Source organism: Dryobates pubescens, chromosome 1, assembly GCF_014839835.1.
Source record: "Dryobates pubescens isolate bDryPub1 chromosome 1, bDryPub1.pri, whole genome shotgun sequence".
NCBI classification, from domain to species: domain Eukaryota; kingdom Metazoa; phylum Chordata; class Aves; order Piciformes; family Picidae; genus Dryobates; species Dryobates pubescens.
The window spans coordinates 39,353,874-39,376,441 of NC_071612.1; the positions used below are offsets into that span (position 1 = coordinate 39,353,874).

Here is a 22,568-nt window from a genome sequence, read left to right on the forward strand (position 1 = left end):
CAACATTTCATGAAGTGCAGCCTGTGACAGGGACAATATGCTGGAACAGAGGAAGAGTGTGAGGAATCCTTCCTCTGAGAAGGAAGAAGCAACAGACACAATGTGTGATGAACTGACTACAACCCCTGTTCCCTATCCATGTGAGCTGCTGTGCAGGGGTAGGAGGTGGGGAACTTAGAGTTAAGTCCAGGAAGATGGAAGAGGTGAGGGAAAGGTATTTTAAGATTTAGTTTTTATTTCTCATTATCCTACTCTGATTTGATTGGCAATAAATTAAGCTAATTTCCCCAAATCAAGTCTGTTTTGCTCTTGATGGTAATTGCTGAGTGATGTCCCTGTCTTTATCCTATCCCAGGAGCATCTTGTTCTATTTTCTCTCCCCTGTCCAGCTAAGGAGAGGAGTAATAGAGTAGCTTTGGTGGGCATCTGTCATCCAACCACACCTTCAAAATTATAACTACCCAAATAGTAATTATTTACTTGCTTAGAAGTTTACTTAGGAGTGGGTTACTATAAAATGCTCTGAAATCACAGAATACATTGGGTAGGAAGGGACATTTAAAGGTCATTTTATCCAGCCCCTGGAGTGAACAGGGACATCTCCAAATAAATCAGGTTGCTCAGGGCCCCATCAAGTTTGATCTTGAATGTCTCCAAGGATGGGGTCTTTACATTTCTGGACAATCTGTTCCAGTGTTCCACCATCCTCATTGTGAAGAATGTCCTTCTAATGTCTGACCTACCCTGCTCTAGTTTAAATTCAGACCTCTCCTCAGGTCTGGGGATATGTCCCTGTGATTCAGTGCAGCAATGTCTATGCTACAAGCTGATGCCATAAATGTCATTTTCCTCATCCAGGCCAGGATGCTGGTGGCTTATTTGGGCACCTGAGCACACTGCTGGCTCATCTTTGGCCAGCTGTTGATCAACACTCCCAAGTCTTTCTCTGCTGGGCAGTTTCCAGCCACTCTGCCCCAAGCCTGGAAGTTATTGTGACCCAAGCACAGGACTTAGCACTTGGCCTTGTTGAACCTTGTACAATTGGCCTCAGCCCATTGATTCAGCCTGTCCAGGTCCCTCTGGAGAGCCTTGCCCTTGTTGAGTTGATAGTCTGGTACCCATTGATACCCATTGATACAGCCTCTGTAAAGCCTTTCAAACCTCAAGGAGAGCAACACACCCTCCCAACTTAGTGCCATCTGCATTTGTAGGAGGCATAGATGAGATAGGTTTGTACATGATGCAAAGCCAGTCTGGTAATGAAACAGTGAGTTCAATTGTTGCTATTATGTAGCTGCCGAGGATTCCTTCTCTATTATTACGGTTGCTGCACTGACATAACTCAAACCCCAGCTATATGCTTTTGAGAGCCTATTATCTTTGCTTTCATTATTAAATAATTTCTTTTCTTTTTCTTTTTTTTTCTTTTTTTTTCCTAAAGCAAGGTGAAAGCTGGCATCTAGCTGCTCAAATCTGGTATTTCTTCTCCTCTCCCAAACAAATTTGTCCAATTTTCTGGGTTAACTTGAAAGCTCTTAAGTAATTTTCTGTTTTCATCTTATGTGCTCTGATTTGGGTAAATTGGTTCTGTTCCACTCCATTTCAGGATCCTGGACAGGCTTCAGCAAAAAATCATGCCTAATATAAACTAGTGAAGTATTTCAGCTTACTGTGTGCTGCTGGCTTCTCATGTGTGGTGTGTCTGCTTGGCTTTTATCTAGTGATCTACTACTCTGAACACGTGCTGAGGAAACTAGGAACACTTTTCATGCTATCACCTGAAAAAGAGTGTCAAAACACATTTCACATCACAAAAGTTAAACAATGGGATTTTCTGGTCCTCTTTTGAAGTCATTATGTTGGGGACATAGTGTAGTGGTCCTAGAGCTGCTGGATAGAAGGTTGGACTTGGTCTTAGAGGTCTTTTTTGATCATAATGATCCTATGTTGTAGGGGAAAAAAAATAATTCTGCTAGGGCCAGGAGGCTCAGTAGGAATTCTGCAGTGCAGAGGTTAAATCCCGAAGGCAAAACCACATGCATAGTGCAAGGGAAATTTGTTTTACTGGTTAATAATGGTTACAGCTGTTGAATCTGCTTAAGCATGCTCCATGTTCCATAAGTCCAGAGGAAAAAAAAAAAAGTGCCTATTGAGTGACTGATTTAGTTATTTGTAGTAACAAACAGAATACAACTGGATTAACACTGTAGTTGCCAATCTTAAGTCTTAAGAGTAAGTATGGAGAGGTGTGGATGTGTGAAATAGGAACTAAGACTAGGAAAGGACTTTTCTTCTGACTGTATTTTGCCACCCAATCAAGCTGGTCCTGGCAGCTGCTTTCTGTCAGAGAATCAGAAGGAAATATTTAAGGAATCACTCATCTGAAAGCTTCCACAGGACCTAGTAACTGTAATTCTATTTGATCCTTAGTGGCAGTATTTTAATAGACATCTGTTAGTTTGTAAAAGAGCTATCAGACTCATCAAGCTGTAAGAGACTTTGGGAAAGATTTTCCTGTACTTTTTCTTTTTATTGCTGTTTCCCAAAGGAAATTATTTTTCCCCCTCCTCTCTTTTATGTAAAAGCAGACAGGGGGTTAATATATTCTAGTGAGTAGGACAGTGTGGTGGCTTGGCCCTGGCTGGGGGCCAAATGCCCACCAAAGCTGCTCTGTCCCTTCCCTTAGCTTGACAGGGGAGAGGGGAAAATATAACAAAAGGTTGGTAATAAGGTGGAAACAATTTAATAAAGCTAAGCACAGGCAAAGACCATTCACAGAATCAAAAGCAAAGAGGGATGTTATTCTCTACTTCCCATCAGAAGGCAGTGGTTGATCAGTCCTGGGAAACAGGGTTCTATGCAGAATGATTGCTCTGGAGCACAGACACCATGGACACTTCCTGCTTTCACTTATTTTTTATACCTGAGCTGACATCACATGGCATGCAATACCCCTTTGGCCAGTTTTGGCCAGCTTTCCCATCTGTGTCCTCTCCCAAGATCTTGCCCACCCCTCAGTGTATTCTTGGAGCAGGGAAATGTTGGAAAAGCCTGGGTGCTCATTCAGCAGTAGCCAAAACACAGTTGTGTGATCAACGCCCAGCTACAGCACTGCAAAACACTGCACTAGAAAGATGCCCTGAGGAGAATTAACTCCAGCTCAGCCAAACCCAATACAGACAGCTAAATAATGATTGTTATCACTCATGATGAATATTTAGTTCTGCAGGTTTATAGAATCATAGAGTCATTATGGTTGGAAAAGACTTCTAAGACCAACTCCAACCATCAATCCAACACCACTATGCCCACTAAACCATGCCCCAAAGTGCCATGTTCTTGAACACCTCCAGGGACGGTGACTCCGCCACTGTGGGAGGCATTGTTTGACAACTTCCAGCTTTCTGAGCCACTCTGAGAAACATGCTCCTAACAAATATATGTAAAATGTTTAAGGAGAATGCTGACCCAGCTGAAAAAAAAAAATTGTTAGAGTGAAAAATCAATGTTCATTTATGCAGTTTAAATATGACAGGCTGAGTCAATAGAAGCATTTAGCCCACCAGATACAACAAGTTTGATTTTAATAAGGGAATAGAAATTCTTTGGGATAGACTTTCCATACATCAAGAAGGATCATTAGAGTAACTCTTATTCCCTTCAAGGCAAAGGCTTTGGGCACGTTCTGTTGTAGAACACATCCAACAAGCAGCAGATGTCCATCCTGCATTTTAAACACCATTTTTATCCACACCTTTCCAAAGCATTTCAGCAGTAAGATGCTCTCACTTACTCCATTGATGGAGAGGGTCCAAAGAAGGGCAACAAACATGGTGAAGGATCTGGAGAACAGGTCTCCACCAACTCCCTGGGCAGCCCATTCCAATGGCCAGTCTCTCTTTCTGTGAAGAACTTCTTCCTAACATCCAGCCTAAACCTGCCCTGGCTCAGCTTGAGACTGTGTCCTCTTGTTCTGGTGCTGGTTGCCTGGAAGAAGAGACCAACCCCCACCTTGCTACAACCTTCCTTCAGCAATAAGGTCTGCCCTGAGCCTCCTCTTCTCCAGGCTCCAGGATCTGGAGAACGGGTCTGATGAGGGGTGGCTGTGGGCATTTGGGTTGTTTAGCCTGAAGAGGAAGCAAAGGGGAGATGTCATTATTCTCTACAATTCCCTGAAAGAATGATGGAGCCAGGCAGGGGTCAATCTCTTCTACCTGGTATCAAGTAATAGAGTAAGAGAAAATGGCCTCAAGTTTCACCAGGGTTAGGTTGGACGTTGGAATAAACTTCTTCACTGAAAATATTCTCAAACATTGAAACAGTCTGCCAATGGAGGTGGTTGAATCCCCATTCCTGGAGGTGTTTCCAAGCTCCAGATATGTGTTGCTGAGGAACAGGGTTTAGCATCAGAATTGGCCGTGTTAGAGAATGGTTGGACTCCATGATCTTAAGTCTTTTCCAGTTGAAACTATTCTATGATTCAATGATTCTATGAGTATCACCATAGCCAATTATGTCATGAGTAAACTGCACAGTTTTGCAAGACAGAATTGTTAAAGGTGTGAGTGACAACAGCAAAACTCTCTCTGTTTTACAGCAGAACTTATAGGAAAAGAAACATAACTGAGAGTTACTCAGCTAATAAATGGAGATTAATCTCCTCATCATAACTCAGTACAATGCTGTTCAAGTGTAGGCTCTTAGGTACCTCCAGGGATGACTTAACAGTGGTGTCTTACAGCTTTACACAGATGTCTCAATTCACTGGAGTCTAGATTAGCCAATTGCTCCTTATTCTTTGTAATTAATAGTTTAGATGTATTCACGTTGAGAGCACTGCAGGAATTGCTAGCTGCCTGTTAGTAAGGATACTCTCAGATTTGAACTTAAGGTGGCTTTTGTTTCTTATCCATGCAAATTCCTTTAAACCTGTCGTTAAAATGAAAGGGTGAGTTTGGTTTTATGTTGCAGGTTTTTTTTGGGTGTGGGGAGAGGGAGATTGTTGCTTTGGTTGCTTTGGGGTTTTGTTTGGGTTTTTGGTGATGGTTATTTGTTGTGGTTTTTTGGACTGTTTTGTTTGCTTTGTTTTCTTGGCTTATGCTCTGAAACCTTACTGATATTAGTTGAAATGCAAAGATGTAAGCAAGTGTAACCCTCATTTCTCAGCATCTTAATTTAATGGCAAGGTCATACACCTAGGATCTTTGCAAAACCTAAATTAAACTGTAATGAAATGTGCATATATATATATATATATATATATATATATCAGATAGTCACAGAATTATTTTTGGTTGAAAGACCTCTAAAATCACATCTATATATTTCTTGAACACCTCTGGGGATGGTGACTCCAACACATCCCTGGGCAGCCTAGTCCAATGCCTGACCTCTTTTGAAGGGAAGAAGCTTTTCCTACTATCCAATCTAAATCTCCCCTGGTGTAATTTGAGGCCATCTCCTCTCCTCCTATCACTTGTGCAAGGGAGAAGAGACCAACAGCCACCTAGCTCTGACACTCCTTTCAGGAAGTTGTAGAGAGCCAGAATGTCTCCCCTCAGCCTCCTCTTCTCCAGACTAAACAAGTCCAGCTCTCTCAGCTGCTCCTCACCAGACCTGTTCTCCAGACCCTTCACCAGCTTTGTTGCCCTTCTCTGGACATGCTCCATACCTCAGTGTTCTTCTTGAAGTGAGGGGTCCAAAACTCAACCAGGACTCAAAATATGGGCTCACCAGTGGTGAGTACAGGGGAATAACCACTGCCCTTGTCCTGCTGGCCACACTGTTGCTGAACCAGGATGCTCATGGCCTTCTTGGCCACCTGGGCACACACTTGCTCAGGTTCTGATGGCTATTGATAAACACCCCCAGGTCTTTCTGTGCTGGGCAGTTTCCAAGCACTCTGCCACATATCTGTAGTGCTCATGGAGCTATTGTGTCCCAATCTCTTCCCGCTGGACTTGGCCTTTCTATCCCATTTGTCCAGGTCTTTCTGTAGAGCTTTTCTACCCTCCAGCAGATAAATATATCAGAAGAAGAAAGGATAAGGTTTAATAATCACCAAGTTGATGTTCATATTAATGTTTTATGACTTGCATTCCTATTAGAGAAATCTAAGGTGGCATATACCAGGGTCTACAAACAAAACTTGGCTAAAAAACCATTCCAATGCAAGATAGAACTATATTTCTAATTATTCACTCTTGCCAAGTGGTCTATAAAAGATCAGCTCCAGTCACAGGTTTCATGACAAGTGGGAAAATAATTTGTTCAAGATAGGATGCAAATTAGGGACAATGTTCAGTCAACTACCAGAATATCAAATTGTATTTTGGTATGCCATAGAGTGAGACAGTCTTACTTGATTTAAGTTTTGTAAACATAAAACATTTGGCTAGAAAAGAAGTAGGGGAGGGTTGTATAAAAACTCTTCATTCCTAAGAAATGTAAATCTGACCCTGCAAAATCCAGAGCCAGTCCAGAGAAGGACAAGGAAGCTGGTGAAGAGTCTGGAGAACAGCTCTGGTGAGTAGTGGCCAATGGAACTGGCATGATTTTGCTGAAATGTTTAGATAGCACATAGTACTGTGGTTTTCTACTAGGCTTGATGTTTCTCCACCACACTAAGGAAGAGGCAAAGAGAATGAAGAGGAATTTGTAAGAGTAGCTGAGGAAACTGAAATTGTTCAGCCTGGAGAAAAGGAGGTTGAGGGGAGACCTTCTGGCTCTCTACAGCTCCCTGAAAGGAGGTTGGGGTCAGGTGGGGATCGGTCTCTTCTCCCTAGTGAGAAGTGACATAAGGAGAAGAAATGGCCTCAAGTTGCACTAGGGGAGGTTTAGGTTAGATATTAGAAGAAACTTCTTGGCTGAAAGCATTCTCAAACACTGGAACAAGCTCCCCAGGGAGGTGGTTGAATTCCCATCCCTGGAGGTGTTTCAGAGATGCAGAGGTGTGGTACTGAGTGACATGGTTTAGCTCCATACTTGATAGAGTTAGATGATGGTTGGACTTGATGATCTTAAAGTTCTTTTCCAACCAAAAAAAAACCAGAGAGGTTACTGGCCAAGCATTAGATCAGCAGATAGAGAGCAGTTATACTTGTTGTTTATTTTTTTCTTATTCCAACTAAAGCTAAGCTTGCCCTTCAGCACTTGAGTGTCTCTTTAATTTAAGGCATGGTTGTGTTTTGCTTTCCTGCTCCCTGGCACATCGTTTGATGGCAAAGCAGTGTTTTTATCTCAAACAATGCAGACACCCGAGAGCTGGCCCTGAGCAAGTTGGATTGCTTACACAAAGCAGTGTGCTGATGCACAGAGGTGCTCATGAGGGTCTTGACAGCTTTGTAGTTCTTCCATCAGTCACAGTATTGCCTTTAGTCCTCTTCTGCACAGCAGCACTCCTTTACTTGTTTGTATCTTGGCTCAGAGCAACACTGCACAGTTTGGATGGAAATCGTAGAACTACAGACTGCTTTGGGTGGGAAGAAACATTTAAAGCTCATCTAGTCTAGCCTCCTGCAGTGCACAGGGACATCTTCAACTGGATCAAGTTGCTCAGAGCCCCGAGCAACCTGATCTTGAATGTCACCAGGGATGGGGCATCTGCCACCGCTTTGGACAACATGGGCCAGTGTCTCACCACCTTATAAAAAATATCTTCCTTCTATCTAGTCTAAATCTCCTCTGTTTTGGTATAAAACCATTACCAGATCATGTTAAAATTTCTGTCCCCATATTTCTTACAGGCCCCTTCATATTGTAGAGTTATGGATATATTTCAACTGGAAAAGACTTCTAAGATCATCAAGTCCAACCATCAAACCAATCCCACCATGTCCACTAAACCATATTCCCAAGTGTCATGTCTACACATTTTTTGAAAGCTCCAGGGATGGTGATTCCACAACATCCCTGGGCAGCCTGACCGCTCTTTGAATGAAGAATTTTGTTCTAATATTCAACTTAAATCTCCCTTGGTGCAACTTGAGGCCATTTCCTATCATCCTATCACTTGATACTAGGGAAAACCTAGAAGAGAAGAAGTATTTAAGTAGTGAAAAGCCAAAATAAGGTAGAGAAAGAGCCATTAATGACCACCTTCTGAGTTCTATCAGATTTAGGGGGGTGGGTGTTAATCCAATTAGATTTTTGACTTTCATTCATTCACCCAGACTCTAATGATCTAACTGAGATGTAAGAATAAGGCAGGAAGCAGTTTTGAAAGCCTTGATTAAAATCAATGTAAATGACCTCCACTGGTGTAACCTCATACATAAATCTCTTTGTTCTATCACAGGAGGCAAACAGGTTTCACAGGAGTGGTTTGTACTTGGTTGGTACTGATTCTTCATGAGCACTTTATCCTTTATGTGCTCAGAATTGCATTTCAAGAGAACTTACTCCTTATTTGTCTAGATACCAAAGTGAAGCTGGTTGGCCTGTAGTTCTCCAAAGCTGACGTATTGGCCTTTTTGAAGATGACAACAATGTTTGCCTGTCTCCAGTTCTCAGATCTCCATGACTTGTCAAATATGGCAGACAACAGCCTTCCAAAGACATCTCTCTTGGTACCCTTGGGAGCAACCCATATGATCACATGAATTTGGATGGGTTGAGATACCTGAAGTGAACCCTGACTAAACCTCCCCTGGCGCAGCTTGAGACTGTGTCCCCTTGTTCTGGTGCTGGCTGCCTGGGAGAAGAGACCAACCCCTTCCTGGCTACAACCACCTTTCAGGTAGTTGTAGAGGGCAATGAGGTCACCCCTGAGCCTGCTCTTCTCCAGGCTAAACAATCCCAGCTCCCTCAGCCTCTCCTCATAGGGCTTGTGCTCAAGGCCTCTCACCAGCCTCATTGCTCTTCTCTGGACACGTTCAAGTGTCTCGATGTCCTTCTTAAACTGAGGGGCCCAGAACTGGACACAGTACTCAAGGTGTGGCCTAACCAATGCAGAGTACAGAGGCACAATGACTTCCCTGCTCCTGTTGGCCACACTATTCCTAATTCTCTATGAATCCTCTGCCACCCTCACAACAGAAAATTTTTTCCTTAAATTCAAGTGATAACTCCTGGGTTCCAGTTTGTGACTGTTGCCCCTTGTCCTACCACTGGCCTCCACTGAAAATATCCCTGCCACATTCTCTTGCCCTCCAGTCATTTGCTATTGATTGTCATGGAGAAGATCCCCTCTCAAGCTGCTGTTCTCCAGCCTAAACATCCCTAGGTCTCTCCCCCTTTTCTCTTCACAGAGATGCTCCAGTCCCCTCACTATCTTTGTATCCTCCACCACACTCTCTCCAGTAGATTCCTGTCTTTCTTGAGCTGCAGAAACCAGAACTGGTCCCAGTACTCCAGAAGAGGCCTTACCAGGGAGAAGTAGAGGAGGAGAAAAACCTCCTTCAACCTTCTGGCCACACTTTTCTTGGTGCACCCCAGGATTCCATCAGCCTTCTTGGCCACACAAGAACATTTCTGGCTTGTGGTGAACTTGTGTTCCTCCAGCACTCCCAGGTCCTTCTCTGCAGAGGTGCTTTCCATCAGGTCAGCCCCAAATCTGTACTGGTGCACAGGGTTGTTCCTCACCAGCTGCAGGCTCCTACACTTGCCCATGTTGAACTTCATTCTGGTTTATTATTCAGGAGATTTCTCTGTAACTGCCATCTTTCATCCTTTACTGCCTGCCCTTCCCACCACTTCATTACTTGACTGTGGGTTATAATTTTGCTTCACAGCCATTCTCAGGTTAGAGCTGTTCTCATCAGGTTGGCCAGAATACTGACAAAACTTGTCTAGCCTTCAGCCATCAAGAAGAGGGCCCCATCGTCTACAAGACAAATGGCTATTGAACACATTGGCTACTAAAGTCCTAAAATAATTGAGACCACATGCTATAGTTTGCAAATTTTCCTGATGAACCAGCTATTGAATGAAAGATGTGGTGATGTCATCATCCAAACCAGAAAGAAGACTTGGGATACTGGATTTCTCACCTCTAGGTTATGTGCTGATTTATTGTAGCTCAGGATCTGGCCAACAAATCTCCTAAAATATAAAAATAGCTGCGTTAAAACTCTCCCAGCAGCATATCTCGATGCATTTTTGCATGCATTAGGTGCTGGAAGGGATTATAATTTCTCAGGACAGGTTTTAAATCTCACTGCACTCTCTCTCTGAAATCAATTGCTGCTGGAGGTGGGTCACTATATTTCCTTTGTGTTGTTGGGGGAGGTAGAGAAAAGGGAGAGTTGAGTTACTGCTGTCATCTATATCCAACCCTTGCTGTGTTAATCTAACAATGACTGCTGCATTTTCTTCCCAGGAAGCACTTTTAAAACTCTTTAAGTGCTCTTGAGAGCAAGAGGGTAAATGTTCTGTAATGGCTTTTAGGTCAGCAAGCAAAAGCAGAACTTTTGGGAAAAGTTTGAGGGGGAAAACCACAAAAAAACCGAAACAGCCTGTTGAAGAAAGATTGGTTAACTTTGCCTGCTAGACAAAAGTGCCTTTTGCCAACATGATCATAGAATAATGTAATTGTTTTGGTTGGAAAAGACAAATAGAATAGAACAGAATAGAATAGAATAGAATAGAATAGAATAGAATAGAATAGAATAGAATAGAATAGAATAGAATAGAATAGAATAGAATAGAATAGAATAGAATTGAATTAACCAGGTTGGAAAAGACCTTTAAGATAATTGAGTCCAACCACCACCCTAAAACCACTGTGACCATTCAAGCATGTCCCAAAGTGCAATGTCCACACATTTCTTGAACACCTCTAGGAATGGTGACTCTACCACCATTCTTGGCAGCCTGTTCCAATGCCTGACCACTCGTACAGGAAAGAACTTTTTTCATAATCTCCAAACTAAACCTCCCCTGGCATAATTTCAGACTATTTCCTTGATATTAGGGAAGAGAGACCAATCCCCACCACTCTCAAACCTTCTTTCAGGCAGTTGCTGAAAGCAATGAAGTGTCCCCTCAGCCTCCTCTGCTCCAGACTAGAAATTGTGGAAAACATTCATGATGCACCTACATCTTCATTTTAAGTTCCACAATCTAGTCTGCTTGATAATTCTTCCTTAATGCTAAGCCTTCATCCTGGTTGTTGCTTTATGTTTGTTCATTTGTTTGTCTGGGTTGTTGGTTTTTTTTTTGTGGTTTGTTTTGTTTTGGGTTGGGTTGGGTTGGTTTTGGTTTAATTTTATTTTTATTGGTTAGTTGGTTTTGGTTTTATTTTTGTTTGTTCTGAGTGACACTAATCAGTACACTCCTGGAAGCTTCAATCTCATCAGTGTGTAAAGAAAGACAAGAAGTATTATTTCTGAGTGTTGCTAAATTTATTTCCTTTTCAGTCACTCAGTACAGAAAATTTATTCTGTAACTCTGAGAGTGACCTTCTCTGTCCATGTCTAACCAAGGTCTTTATTTCTTTTACTTGTGTTTATTTCTTTTATTTCTCTCTTTTTTCCCTTTCCCCCCACCTTTTTCCCCCTTTTTAATTTTTTTCCAAATGCTTATTTTGTCTGCCAGAGTTTTCTTTGGAACTGAAAAGTAGTATTTAACTTTTGTATGAATCCAACCAATACGTTATAGCATCTCATGGGAGTTAGAGCTTGAATGTCCTATTTTCCAGGTAGCATTTTAATATTATTTCCCTCCATCAAGTCCATGCTCTCCTAAATAATGATAATTAGCCATTGTCATTGTACTGATGACACATAAACACCGTCAGAATATTAAACAGAGGCCTTCAAGCTGATTGGAAACAATGTCCTACGGCTTGGCAAAAGATCCTTTTTGTATAAATGAGACTCAGTTAACTCTACTTCAGAGGGACCTGGGGCATTTGTACCTTTCTTTTTCATCTCTCTCAGAGGGCACAGATTAGAGGAAGAAGAAATGCACTGCTTGGCTTTACAGGGTTGCACCCAGCATGTGCTTTGTTCTTTATCACACACAGCAGCTTTCCAATCCTGGAACATCTGTCTGATGAGAAAAGGCTGAGAGACCTGAGGCTGTTTAAGTCTGGAGAAGAGCAAACTGAGAGGAAATCTTATTAATGTTTATAAATATCTGAAGAGTGTGTGCCAAGAAGAAGGGGTCAGGTTCTTGCTGGTGATATCTTGTGATAGGACAAGAGGCAACAGACAAGCTGGAACACAGGAAGTTCCACCTCAACATGAGGAAACACTTTTTGTGAGGTTTCTGGAGCTCTGGAGCAGGCTGCCCGGGGAGGCTGTGGAGGCTCCTTTTCTGGAGACTTTCAAGACCAGTCTGGATGTGTTCCTGTGTGACCTGCCCTAGGTGATCCTGCTTTGGCAGTGGGATTGGATTAGATGATCTGTAGAGGTCCCTTCTAACCCCTATCATTCTATGATTTAATGATGCTGTGAACGTTATACCCTGCAAGATGCTCAGAGGTCAGGCTGAAAAAGAATATGCAGTCACCTGACTGCTCTTCTAGTTCAGAACAAGGTGGACAAAAGCTAAGTAGGTGACAAGATGATTCCAGGAACTGTCAGCAAAAGAAGATAAATTAAGATTAAAATAAATAAATAAACAACTAAATAAAATATTCTGACTCTTGTACTAGCAACTTACAAGAGATAAGAGACTAGAAACTGAAACAAGTTTCACTTAGTTCATGGTAGGTAATAAAGGAGGCAGCACTTTTTTTTCCTCTTGCTCTGATCTTTCTTTCCTTCTCTGATTCTCCACAGGGTTGGGAAAAGCTTAGGAGTTTTTATTCAAGTTGCTTTCTCCATGAGACTGAGTTTACAGAATGTAAAATTTACCAAAGGAGGAGTAAACACAGTATACTAAAAATGGGTTTATGCTGCTTTGTTCCCTCTTTATTTTGATTATTTTTTCTTTCCTTTGACCTCTCCCTCTCCCTCTCCCTCTCCCTCTCCCTCTCCCTCTCCCTCTCCCTCTCCCTCTCCCTCTCCCTCTCCCTCTCCCTCTCCCTCTCCCTCTCCCTCTCCCTCTCCCTCTCCCTCTCCCTCTCCCTCTCCCTCTCCCTCTCCCTCTCCCTCTCCCTCTCCCTCTCCCTCTCCCTCTCCCTCTTCCCTTCTGTTTTATAATTATATTGGAAAAGTGAAGAAGTTGGTTACATTTTTGAGAATTATGAAACCTATATCTTACCTAGCTTCATCATTCCAAAGCTCCCTTCTCTAAAGAGTGAATACTGAACGAGCCTGCTGAATTTTCCTTTAGTAAGCTTGCAAGGAAGGAAGACTAAGACAGAAATATTTTTAACCATTAATTAAATGTGTAAAAACACCACCTTAAATAGAATCACATGTCTTATATTTAGTGAGAGCCCTTGCTTAAAAATTACAGTCGATAGCTACAAATTAGACATTAATATCTCCCTATTTTAGGCCCCTTAAATCAGTTGGAAAGTCCTAAAGGGATTTATTTCTAACACTTCTGTGCCAATTACATTACAGTTATTTGCTGTTCTTTGTTCCTTCTTCTCCCAGAGGCTATTCCATACCACTACAGAAGAGGTATTTTGCATTTTATTTATTATTTTTCCCCCCTTCTGGTTTCTTGGTGAGTATATCCAAGACTTTAAATCAGCCATACTTTAGAAGGAATAACTGTAGGAGCAGACTGAAACCCTATCATTTCACTAAGCAATATACTAAATATTCTTGCCTAACCCTGGTGTCACTTTCTTCTGTTGCATAGGCTGGATGATTTGCACATTTATGAACTATTAAGCATCTTCTCTACACTCCCCTCAGGAAGCTCAATAAAGACATGAAATTATTTCTGCCTAGGTCACATTTATTAATTTCAGTCTCTGCATAAGATTACATTTTGCTGCAGCATGGGAGGGAGGAATGAAGGCAGGGTTAAAGGGGAGCATAAATTGTTAGCTTTCCCCAGTTTACATTATTCTCCCTCTCCACTTTCTGTGGTTCAGAAAATGTGTTTTATCTTCCTGTAATCACCTTCCTGGATGCAGTTGGTAAACAAGAAAAATGCAGATAAAAGGCAAAAATAAACAAACATAAGGTCATGTCTTGCTTACTGCAGCTACTATAGAATAAAGAAAATAAAGATGAAAGCTTGATTGAAGTTACTCATTAAAATACTGCTAGTACTGGAAGAGGTTGAGGGGCTACTCATTCCAGTGTGATGTGGGAGGGCTGGGGTCAGTCCATGGGTTGAGTTCTCTCCCTAGGCATGTAGATTCAGACCTCTGCTTAGGGAAGGAAGGCTCTTCCTTGATGCACTCATTAGAGAAGACCAGGCAATGTCAATCAAAAGCACAGGCAGAGAAAGAAATTTGCAATAGAAAGTTTATTAGAAAAAATCCAAACCACACCCCCCCCCCCCAAAACCACCAACAAACAAACCAAACAACCCCTCCCCAAAACAAACAAAACGCCTAGAACAACCAACAAACAGAAAAAAACAAAAGCAAGCAACCAACAAAAAAGTCCCCAAACTACCCAAACCAACCAAATAAAAGAAACCTAGAAGAAATAAACCAAATCAATAAAAAGCCAATGAAGCAAAAAAAACCCCAAACAAACAAAAAGACCCCACAAACACACAGAAACTCCCCAAAACCCCAAATCAACCAACCAACAGCTGTTTTGGGACCTCCTCTCACAAAAATAACCAACCTGGCCAAATCAATAAATACCCAGTGCATGATTCTGACAGAATCATTGAATGATTTGGGTTGCAAGGGACCCTCAAGATCCTCTAGTTCAGCACCCCCTGGCATTGGCAGGGACACCTTCCAGCAGAACAGGTTGCTCAAGCCTCATCCAACCTGGCTTTGAACACCTCCAGGGAAGTGGCAAGGAATATACTTTTCTTGTTTCTTTGATGTTCCTTCTTGAGGAGGTTTTGCTCTTGATCTGTAGTTGTACTGAGATGCATAATTTGATTCACAACTGGAAAGAATGGGAGGATTTTATTTCACATTTTGGTCTGGAATTCTGTATTAATGGTACTCTCTTCAGCATAGATGGCTCACTGAGGTTTTAGAATTTGTGATTGCTTGGAATCATAGAATTGTTTTAGTTGCAAAAGACCTCTAAGATCATTGAGCCCAACCATTAACCCAACACCACCATGGCCACTAAAGTTCTTGGATAAAAAAATAACAACCTTGCTGATAACTGGAAAATTGCCATTTCATGGCAATATCTGAAATACTTGAACTTTTACTTAAACAACTAACCAAAAAAACAAACCACAAGCAAAAAATTAAAATATTTCCCTTAATATAAAGGTTTAAGACACACTTTAATAAGCATGGAATCAAAGAATGGCTTAAGTTGGAAGGGATCTTCAAGGATATCTACTCCTACCTGCCTGCCACAGACAGGGATGACTCTCAACTAGACATCAAGGCCTCATCCAACCTGGCCTTGAACACCCCTGGGGAGGGGCCATCCACAACCAGTCTGGGCAAGCTATTCCAGAGTTTCACCCCCCTCGCACTGAAGAACTTCCTCCTAAGATCCAGTCTAAACCTACCCTCCTTCAGCTTAAAACCATTCTCCTTCACCCTGTCTGTAGACACCTTTATGAAAAGTCCCTCTCCATCTTTCCTGCAGGTTCCCTTCGGGTATTGGAAGACAGCTATAAGGTCCCCTTTTTGAAGAGTCACCAGGAACAACTGCTACCATTGCAAGTCTTTTATTTCTACCACAAAAAATAGCTCTGTGCTGTCCTGAGTGACACCAACTGCTGTTGAATTCCACTCTGGAGACAGATAGAAACCTCGGCTATGTGGGCTAAAGATGTGGCCAGCTACAAATTTCATCTTTGCCATGCAAAATGGAGATTAAATATGCAAATGCAGCATGTGATCTGATCCAGCCTGTCAGAGAAAGTACACTGGCAAATGAGCAACCAGTTGAACATGTTATATTTTAATTTGAGGAGACAAAACAAAAGGGGGGGGAAAAAAGGAAAAGAAAGGGGGGGAAAAAAAGGAAAAGAAGAAGAAGAAAATGACAAGCAATTTATTTACATAAAACTGTACAAAAAGCAAATTAAATTATGTAAATAGTTCATAAATAGAGGTGGACTAGCGTTGAATACATTTTTGCCATGTTTAGCATAGTTGCGTGCATAGTGACTCATAATAAACAATGATAAATTGTTCTCTGCTTCACTATCAACATCCAAGTTGCAGAACAATAGTCAATGATTAATATTACAAACAGATCGTACCACACTGAATGCAAGTGCTTGAAAATTTAGGAAAAAGTTGTCTGAAAGCATACCCCGGGTAGCTGGTTAGCGTTGTCTTCTTCGTTGTGTTTATGCTCTTGTGTCAACTGAACTGATGGACTTCCATTTCTGCTGCTGGCTTGGCTCCTCCATTCCTACCTAATTATGTTTGCTAGCAATGCACCAAGAAGAAAGCTGTTTTGTTGCTCAAGTTCTTTACAAGAGTTTAGCAACAGCTGGATTTATGGCGAAATCTTTCTTTCATTGAATCCCAGAATTATTTGGGTTGGAAAAAGACCTCTGAGGTCATTGAGTCCAACCATCAACCTAAGACCTCCACGGCCATTAAACCATCTCCATGTATTTTTTGGAACACCTCCAGGCGTGGTAACTCCACTACTGTCCTTTACCTTTATCCACATCCATATTCTTTTGTGTTTTCCAGCTTGACAACTTCCTAGGGTAGCCTTTCAGCCAATCATTTCAATCCCATTGAAGTTCTTCCCCCACATAAAAATAATGCTTAACATTTTTTTAAAGTTTTTTTTTGCTTTTTTTTTTGCTTTTTTTTTTGTTTGTTTTCCTGAAACTCAGGCAGCAGGCCAGTCAGAAACCATATGGACTAAACATAGTGGATCTGAGATCCAGAATGAGCATTAGATTTTATTTTTTTTGTTGTGTTTTTTTTTTTTTAATAGACCAAAGCTATTGAATTATTTTTGTTTCTTCTCTCTAATACATATAAAGTTATATATTAATGCATCAATCTATAAAGGTGCCCTAATGTAAAATACATGCAAAGCTCATCTGAGTTGCCCACGGAAGGAAAGAAAAGGATGACCTCTCTACTGTACAACTGAAATGTGATGAAGGCTAAAAGCAATTAAAAAGAAAAACCCAAAATAATAATAATAATAATAAAAAAAAATAATAATTCCATTTTCCTGGCAACATGAACTGGTGACACCTTGGCTAAATAACTCGAGTACAGACAGATCGTAGTTTTTCAGGCAGCAGAATTAAACCCAAATGATAATAATAATAATACTAACAACAAAAAAAATAAACAAACCCCAAGCCCCGCTGTGATGGGTTAAAGACCATCCTGGAAACAGGGGGTGGAGGGCTTGCAAGTGCTTTGCCCTCCCTGAAGGGCATTTTCCCCCTGGGAAACCGAGTCTGTTCGACTCCCCCCTCCCTACCCAGCTAGGGTATAAAAGGGAGGACACTACTGCCCACTAAAGGCTTGAACCCACAACCTTGCCATTAAGAGTCTCATACTCTACCAACTGAGCCCTGTGGTCTCCCCCTTTTATACCCTAGCTGGGCAGGGAGGGGGGAGTCGAACAGACTCAGTTTCCCAGGGGGAAAACGCCCTGCAGGGAGGGCAAAGCACTTGTAAGCCCTCCACCCCCTGTTTCCAGGATGGGTGTTGACCCATCACACCCCCACATAAAGAGCAATTAAAAAAACCCCAACAATCAAACAAGAAAAAATAATCCTCAAGACCTACTTAAACCATAGCCTTGTGTTGATAATGCTTAAGACTGGTCCATTAACTGAGTTTGGCAAAAAAAGGCTCGTGTTGTTTTTTGTTTTTTTAAATATATTATTTATAGTTTCTCAGAAAATAAACACAGGTTAAATGTACAGGTCCAAAAAAGTTGGGAGTTAGCCCCTTTATCCCTCAGTGTCCAAACCCAGCTACCACATTACCATAATAATAGGTATAAAAAGGCACAGTTGCATATTTCGCATTCACTCTAATTATTATATTTATTATTATTACCTTTTTTATATATAGTTTTATTTGTTTCTGGTTTTTTTATTAACTTTTTTTTTTTTTACAAAAGCACTCTGTCCATGGAGTGGCACCAGATTTAACCTATTTTGAAATAAAGAGAAGAGGAAAAAAAAAATAAAAAAGAGAGAAAAAAAACAATGACAACAACAAAAAAAGAGAGATAAACTACAAAGGATATTTGTGTGTGTCATGCCAGGTCAGAAGAGTAATCAGCATATCAATAGTGGCTAGCTCCACCAGAATGACTGTGAATACTTACAGTAGAAAGAATTGTTATATATTAAAATAAAGAAAGCCCAAACAAATGATTCTTTCACACCCATTTTAATCTATAGGAGATGCACAGGAGTAAAGGATTTAATGGCTGGGTTGGCGTGGTGCAAAACTCGGTGTGACTGCTGATCCATTTAATAGGAAGGTCACCTACGACCTGTATTTATTAGCCTGGTAAAACAAATAATAAATAAATAAAAGGTCTAAGAATATATGGGACCACACTACTTTACTTAATTTTGTGTGCGTGTGTGTAATATTAAATCAAACCTTTGTAAAGGAAATTCTGTTGACCATTTGGTGTATCCTGTTGAAACGTGCAAGGAAATGGTGTATACATTAGGTAAGCATTTCTTTAGAAGCATTATCTTTTGTTACTTACAGATTATACAACACAGTAACTGCTGTGTGCAGCCTTGGAACAAAGTACTAGGTTGCATCTCTCTTAAATAATTAAACATGAAGATATTCGGTTGTGTTTAATCTTTGAGTTTTAATGCTTTTCCTTCTGAAATGTGCCCATTTCAGCCCAACTGCTGTACACAGACATGGAGAAAAATAAGAGGAGAGCAAACTGGCCAAGAATGGTACATAGAGTCATAGAATTGTTTTGGTTGGAAAAAGACCTCTGAGATCACCGAGTCCAACCATCAAACCTCATCCTGCTGTATGGAGAAGTGAAGTCAAAAGATAAAGGTGATAGGTTGTATGGACTGACCAACCTCTACTTGAGGTTGTTGAAGGTTGTTTCTATGCAATTCTTCAAAGCAAAATGCTACCAAAAACTATGTTTTGACTATGCTGTCCTAGAGAGCCATCTAGCCATGCCTTAACACCAGGTTACACAACCAGGGATCTGAATGTTCCTCAAGCTGTCCTTGCTTGTGTGGTTCCATCAGGGCTTGCATCTGAATGCCTGAACTCAGTCTGTCATTATGACTACGACATCAGCTAGAAACCATATGTTTGAAGTTCTGCACTTTTTGTTGCTTTTATTGCACAAAAACATGTTAGTTTTCCTCTCAAGGAGCACTCAGCGTGAGAGCCTTCACAGCCCAGAGCTCACATCACAGCAGCTTGGACTCCTTTTAACTCTTCTTGACCTCCTAGGTGAGTATCACACCACTATTTATCAGATTGTTTTCTACCTAGCCTAAATGTTCTGAGTCTTGACATCATTTTGTATTGCACTTCTCTTGGTTTTAGTGTACTTGTGCTTCAAAAAAACCCCTTCACTATCTCTTTGACATAACTGAAGCAACTGGTAATGTGCAACACTGCTGACAAAAGGCTTAGCAATCATTCCTTGAACTCTGAAAATAAGGTTTTCTACTTAGAAACAGAGAATTACCAAATGGTGGGGTTGGAAAGCACCCGTGGAGATCATCTAGTCCAGCCTCCGTGCTAATGCAGGTTATGCCTATTTGACATGTAATATTCTCTTGCCACTGCATCATCCCCATGCCCACTCTTTCCATCTCTCCAAGCATTCTTGTTAACACAGCCTTCTATTACTACTCTTGGATATTCCTTTTGATCTTAAAAAGTCCCTGGAACTGTTTTATGCAGCATTATCATGTGCAGCAGCTGCTGGAACCGCATGTCATTACCAAAAAAACCAGCCTTATTACAACCCATATCAGTTCCTTTGGGCATTCAGGTGAACTACGTAGGAGAAACAAAAACAAATCATGGAATAATTCTGGTTGGAAGAGACCTCTAAGATCATCAAGTCCAACCATCAACCCAACACCACCATGGTCACTAAATCATGTTGTGGAGTGAAATCATCTGGGTTTGTGAACTGTGCTGCTGTGCAAAATATAACAATAGAAGGTGTGTTAGGAGGCTGTGTATGGATTTATGGATAAATTCATTTTCTAAGCCAAGCCCCAATACTTAGCAGTTCCCCTGATTCATTGGGTGATCTTTGGCCTTTTTGTTGTCAAGATCTCTCCCAGCTGGGTGTTAGCCTTGCCCCAAAAGAAATGATTCCAACAGTTTGATTGTTATTACTAACCTATGGTGTATGTGTTGCTAATTGTGTTTACCTTGAAGCCATCACTACAGAGAATGAATAAGAAAGAGATACAGAGCAAGAACATGTTCGGTTTATGAGTAAAACTGAACCAGAGTTCATGAGCCAGAGGAAGGTGGTGCCACAGGTTTGACTGCAGTCCCAGGCTGAAGGGATGTCCGTTGCTTCCATCCTCAGATGAGAGGGGAGAATATTAAAGCTGTGGTCTTCACAAAGTGCCTATTCACCATGAATCCCTTGATATTTACCTCTATATCTGTATGGTTCCTGAAGGATTGTCCCTGGTGGGGATCAGCAATATTATGATGATGTGAGTTGGGTTGTTGGTTGTTGGTTGTGGGGGTTTGTTTTAAATACATTTTCCCAGACTTGTTATCCTCAACAAGCCAGATGACAACCAAACAAAATGAGTTGGCTTAACTCATGCTTCTGTAGAGTGGTGTGGGGGAAACAACAGTGTGTTGTGGTTTTGTTGTGGTTGGTTTTTTTGTTGTTTGTTTTGTTTTTTTTTCACTCAAGCTCCTTACTTATGGGAGGAATTTGCAACCATAGATTTAGGAAAATAAAAACCAGTTGAAAGGGGGAGAGGGGGGATACTAGACATGCAAGTAACAACATTTTCTACATTGTACAGGATAGTCAGGCAGAGAGTAGAATTAAACACCTGCTGCGGAGGCAGAAATGGCAGGCAGATCTTTTGTCTCTTTGGTGGCCCCCTTGGTTTTTTTGTTTCTTGTTTTATTCTGTGGTTTGTTTGTTTTTTGTGTTTTTTTGTTTCTGGGTTTTTTTGTTAAAATTGTTTTGATTTTTAATACTTTTGCATCTTTTCTCACAATAGGAAAGAACTTCCTTGCTTCTTTTTTTTCTTTTTTTTTTTTTGAAACCTACAGGTAAACTTCTCTTCTAGTTAGAGTATTGACAGGAGATGGCTTGTATTCCCCTGTCTGTGTGAGGGGGATATCCTCTGGGTTGCCCTCTTCATTTTTGCTGAAGCTAGCTGCGCTGAAGGTCTCATAGGATGAGGTCAGCTTTTTGTTAAGGAGGTTTCTGTTGCGGTCACCCATGAGGGAAGCTTCTCCATTGGCCAGCTTTTCCTGACTGCCCCGTTCATCAACAGGCATGAAAGTGGAGAGTTTTGGCTGGCTCTTCTGCTTTCTTTCAGGAGAAGTGCGAACTGGCATCCAGCAGGAGTCCGAGTGGCCATATTCATCACACTCTCGGGTGCACTTCCCTGTCAGGGCTACATCTGGTAGAGGCCTTGAATCTGAAAGGAAAACAAAGTTCTCTTTACAAATGAAGAACATGGCAACAACTTCCCCTCCAACTGAGAATCCTTACATTCACAAAAGGTATTTTTAAAGGTCTTGGTAATAGTGTCGATGGTGGGACTCAAAGATTTATCAGGTCTTCCCCAACCAAAAGGATTCTATGATTCTATAAGTTTATATAAGTTTTGGGTTTGCAAAGCCTGTGCCCAAAGGTGATAACCATATCTGCACAGTTACCTTCAGCCTCCAGAAAAATTAAAATGATTAAGCCACTTCCTGTACTTGTAAATAAACCTCAAAAGCATTTGCCATTGGATAGTGGTTGATTTTTGATCCTCTAAAAGAGTCAGTGAAGCTCTCAGAATCATAGAATGTATTAGGTTGGAAAGGACCTTTAAATCTCATCTAGTCCAACCCCCTGCAATAAGCAGGGACATCCCCAGATAGATCTGGTTGCTCAGAGCCCCATCAAGCCTGACATTGAATGTCTCCAGAGATGGGGCCTCCACCACCTGCCTCCCTGGGCAACCTGTTCTGGTATTCCACCACCCTCATGATAATAAACTTCTTTCTAATATCCAATCTAAATATGCTGTTGTCTAGTTTAGAAATTCCAATTTTCTTAAAATCATTAAAAGTACATTTCTTTGAATAATTTTTTTTTTCTTTAAGGATTCTTTGCATTTCTGTGGAATGAACCTGAGGTCTTGTGCTCTGCAAATATTAACGTGTTTCACATCCTACAAGTGAGCAGCCCAGTTACTGACGATGGGACTTGATTTGCACATGGTGTAAACCTCTGCTTGTGTTTCTGATGACTGGACATTTGTGGTTCATACATGGTATGATGGTATGAATCACACAATCAATGAGTAGTAGGAACATACAAAAAACCTGCTACTGGGTAGAAATTTTGCCTAACATGTATGGACAAATCTGTTCCGTGTGTTGTGTGTACATGTGGAAGGAA

At 41.2% G+C, this 22,568-nt stretch overlaps 1 protein-coding gene across 3 annotated transcripts in view; it reads right to left on the reverse strand.

Moving 5' to 3' along the window:
• Positions 1-21,202: 21,202 nt before the first annotated feature.
• The window catches only part of PCDH7 (protocadherin 7), a 245,517-nt gene continuing 244,151 nt past the window's right edge, over positions 21,203-22,568 (reverse strand). For all 3 annotated transcript variants that reach the window (XM_054164205.1, XM_054164199.1, XM_054164193.1), the window contains exon 3: positions 21,203-21,594. In XM_054164205.1, coding sequence (XP_054020180.1) covers positions 21,215-21,594 — 380 coding nt within the window. In that variant the 3' untranslated portion in view covers positions 21,203-21,214. The remainder of the gene's footprint in view (positions 21,595-22,568) is intronic.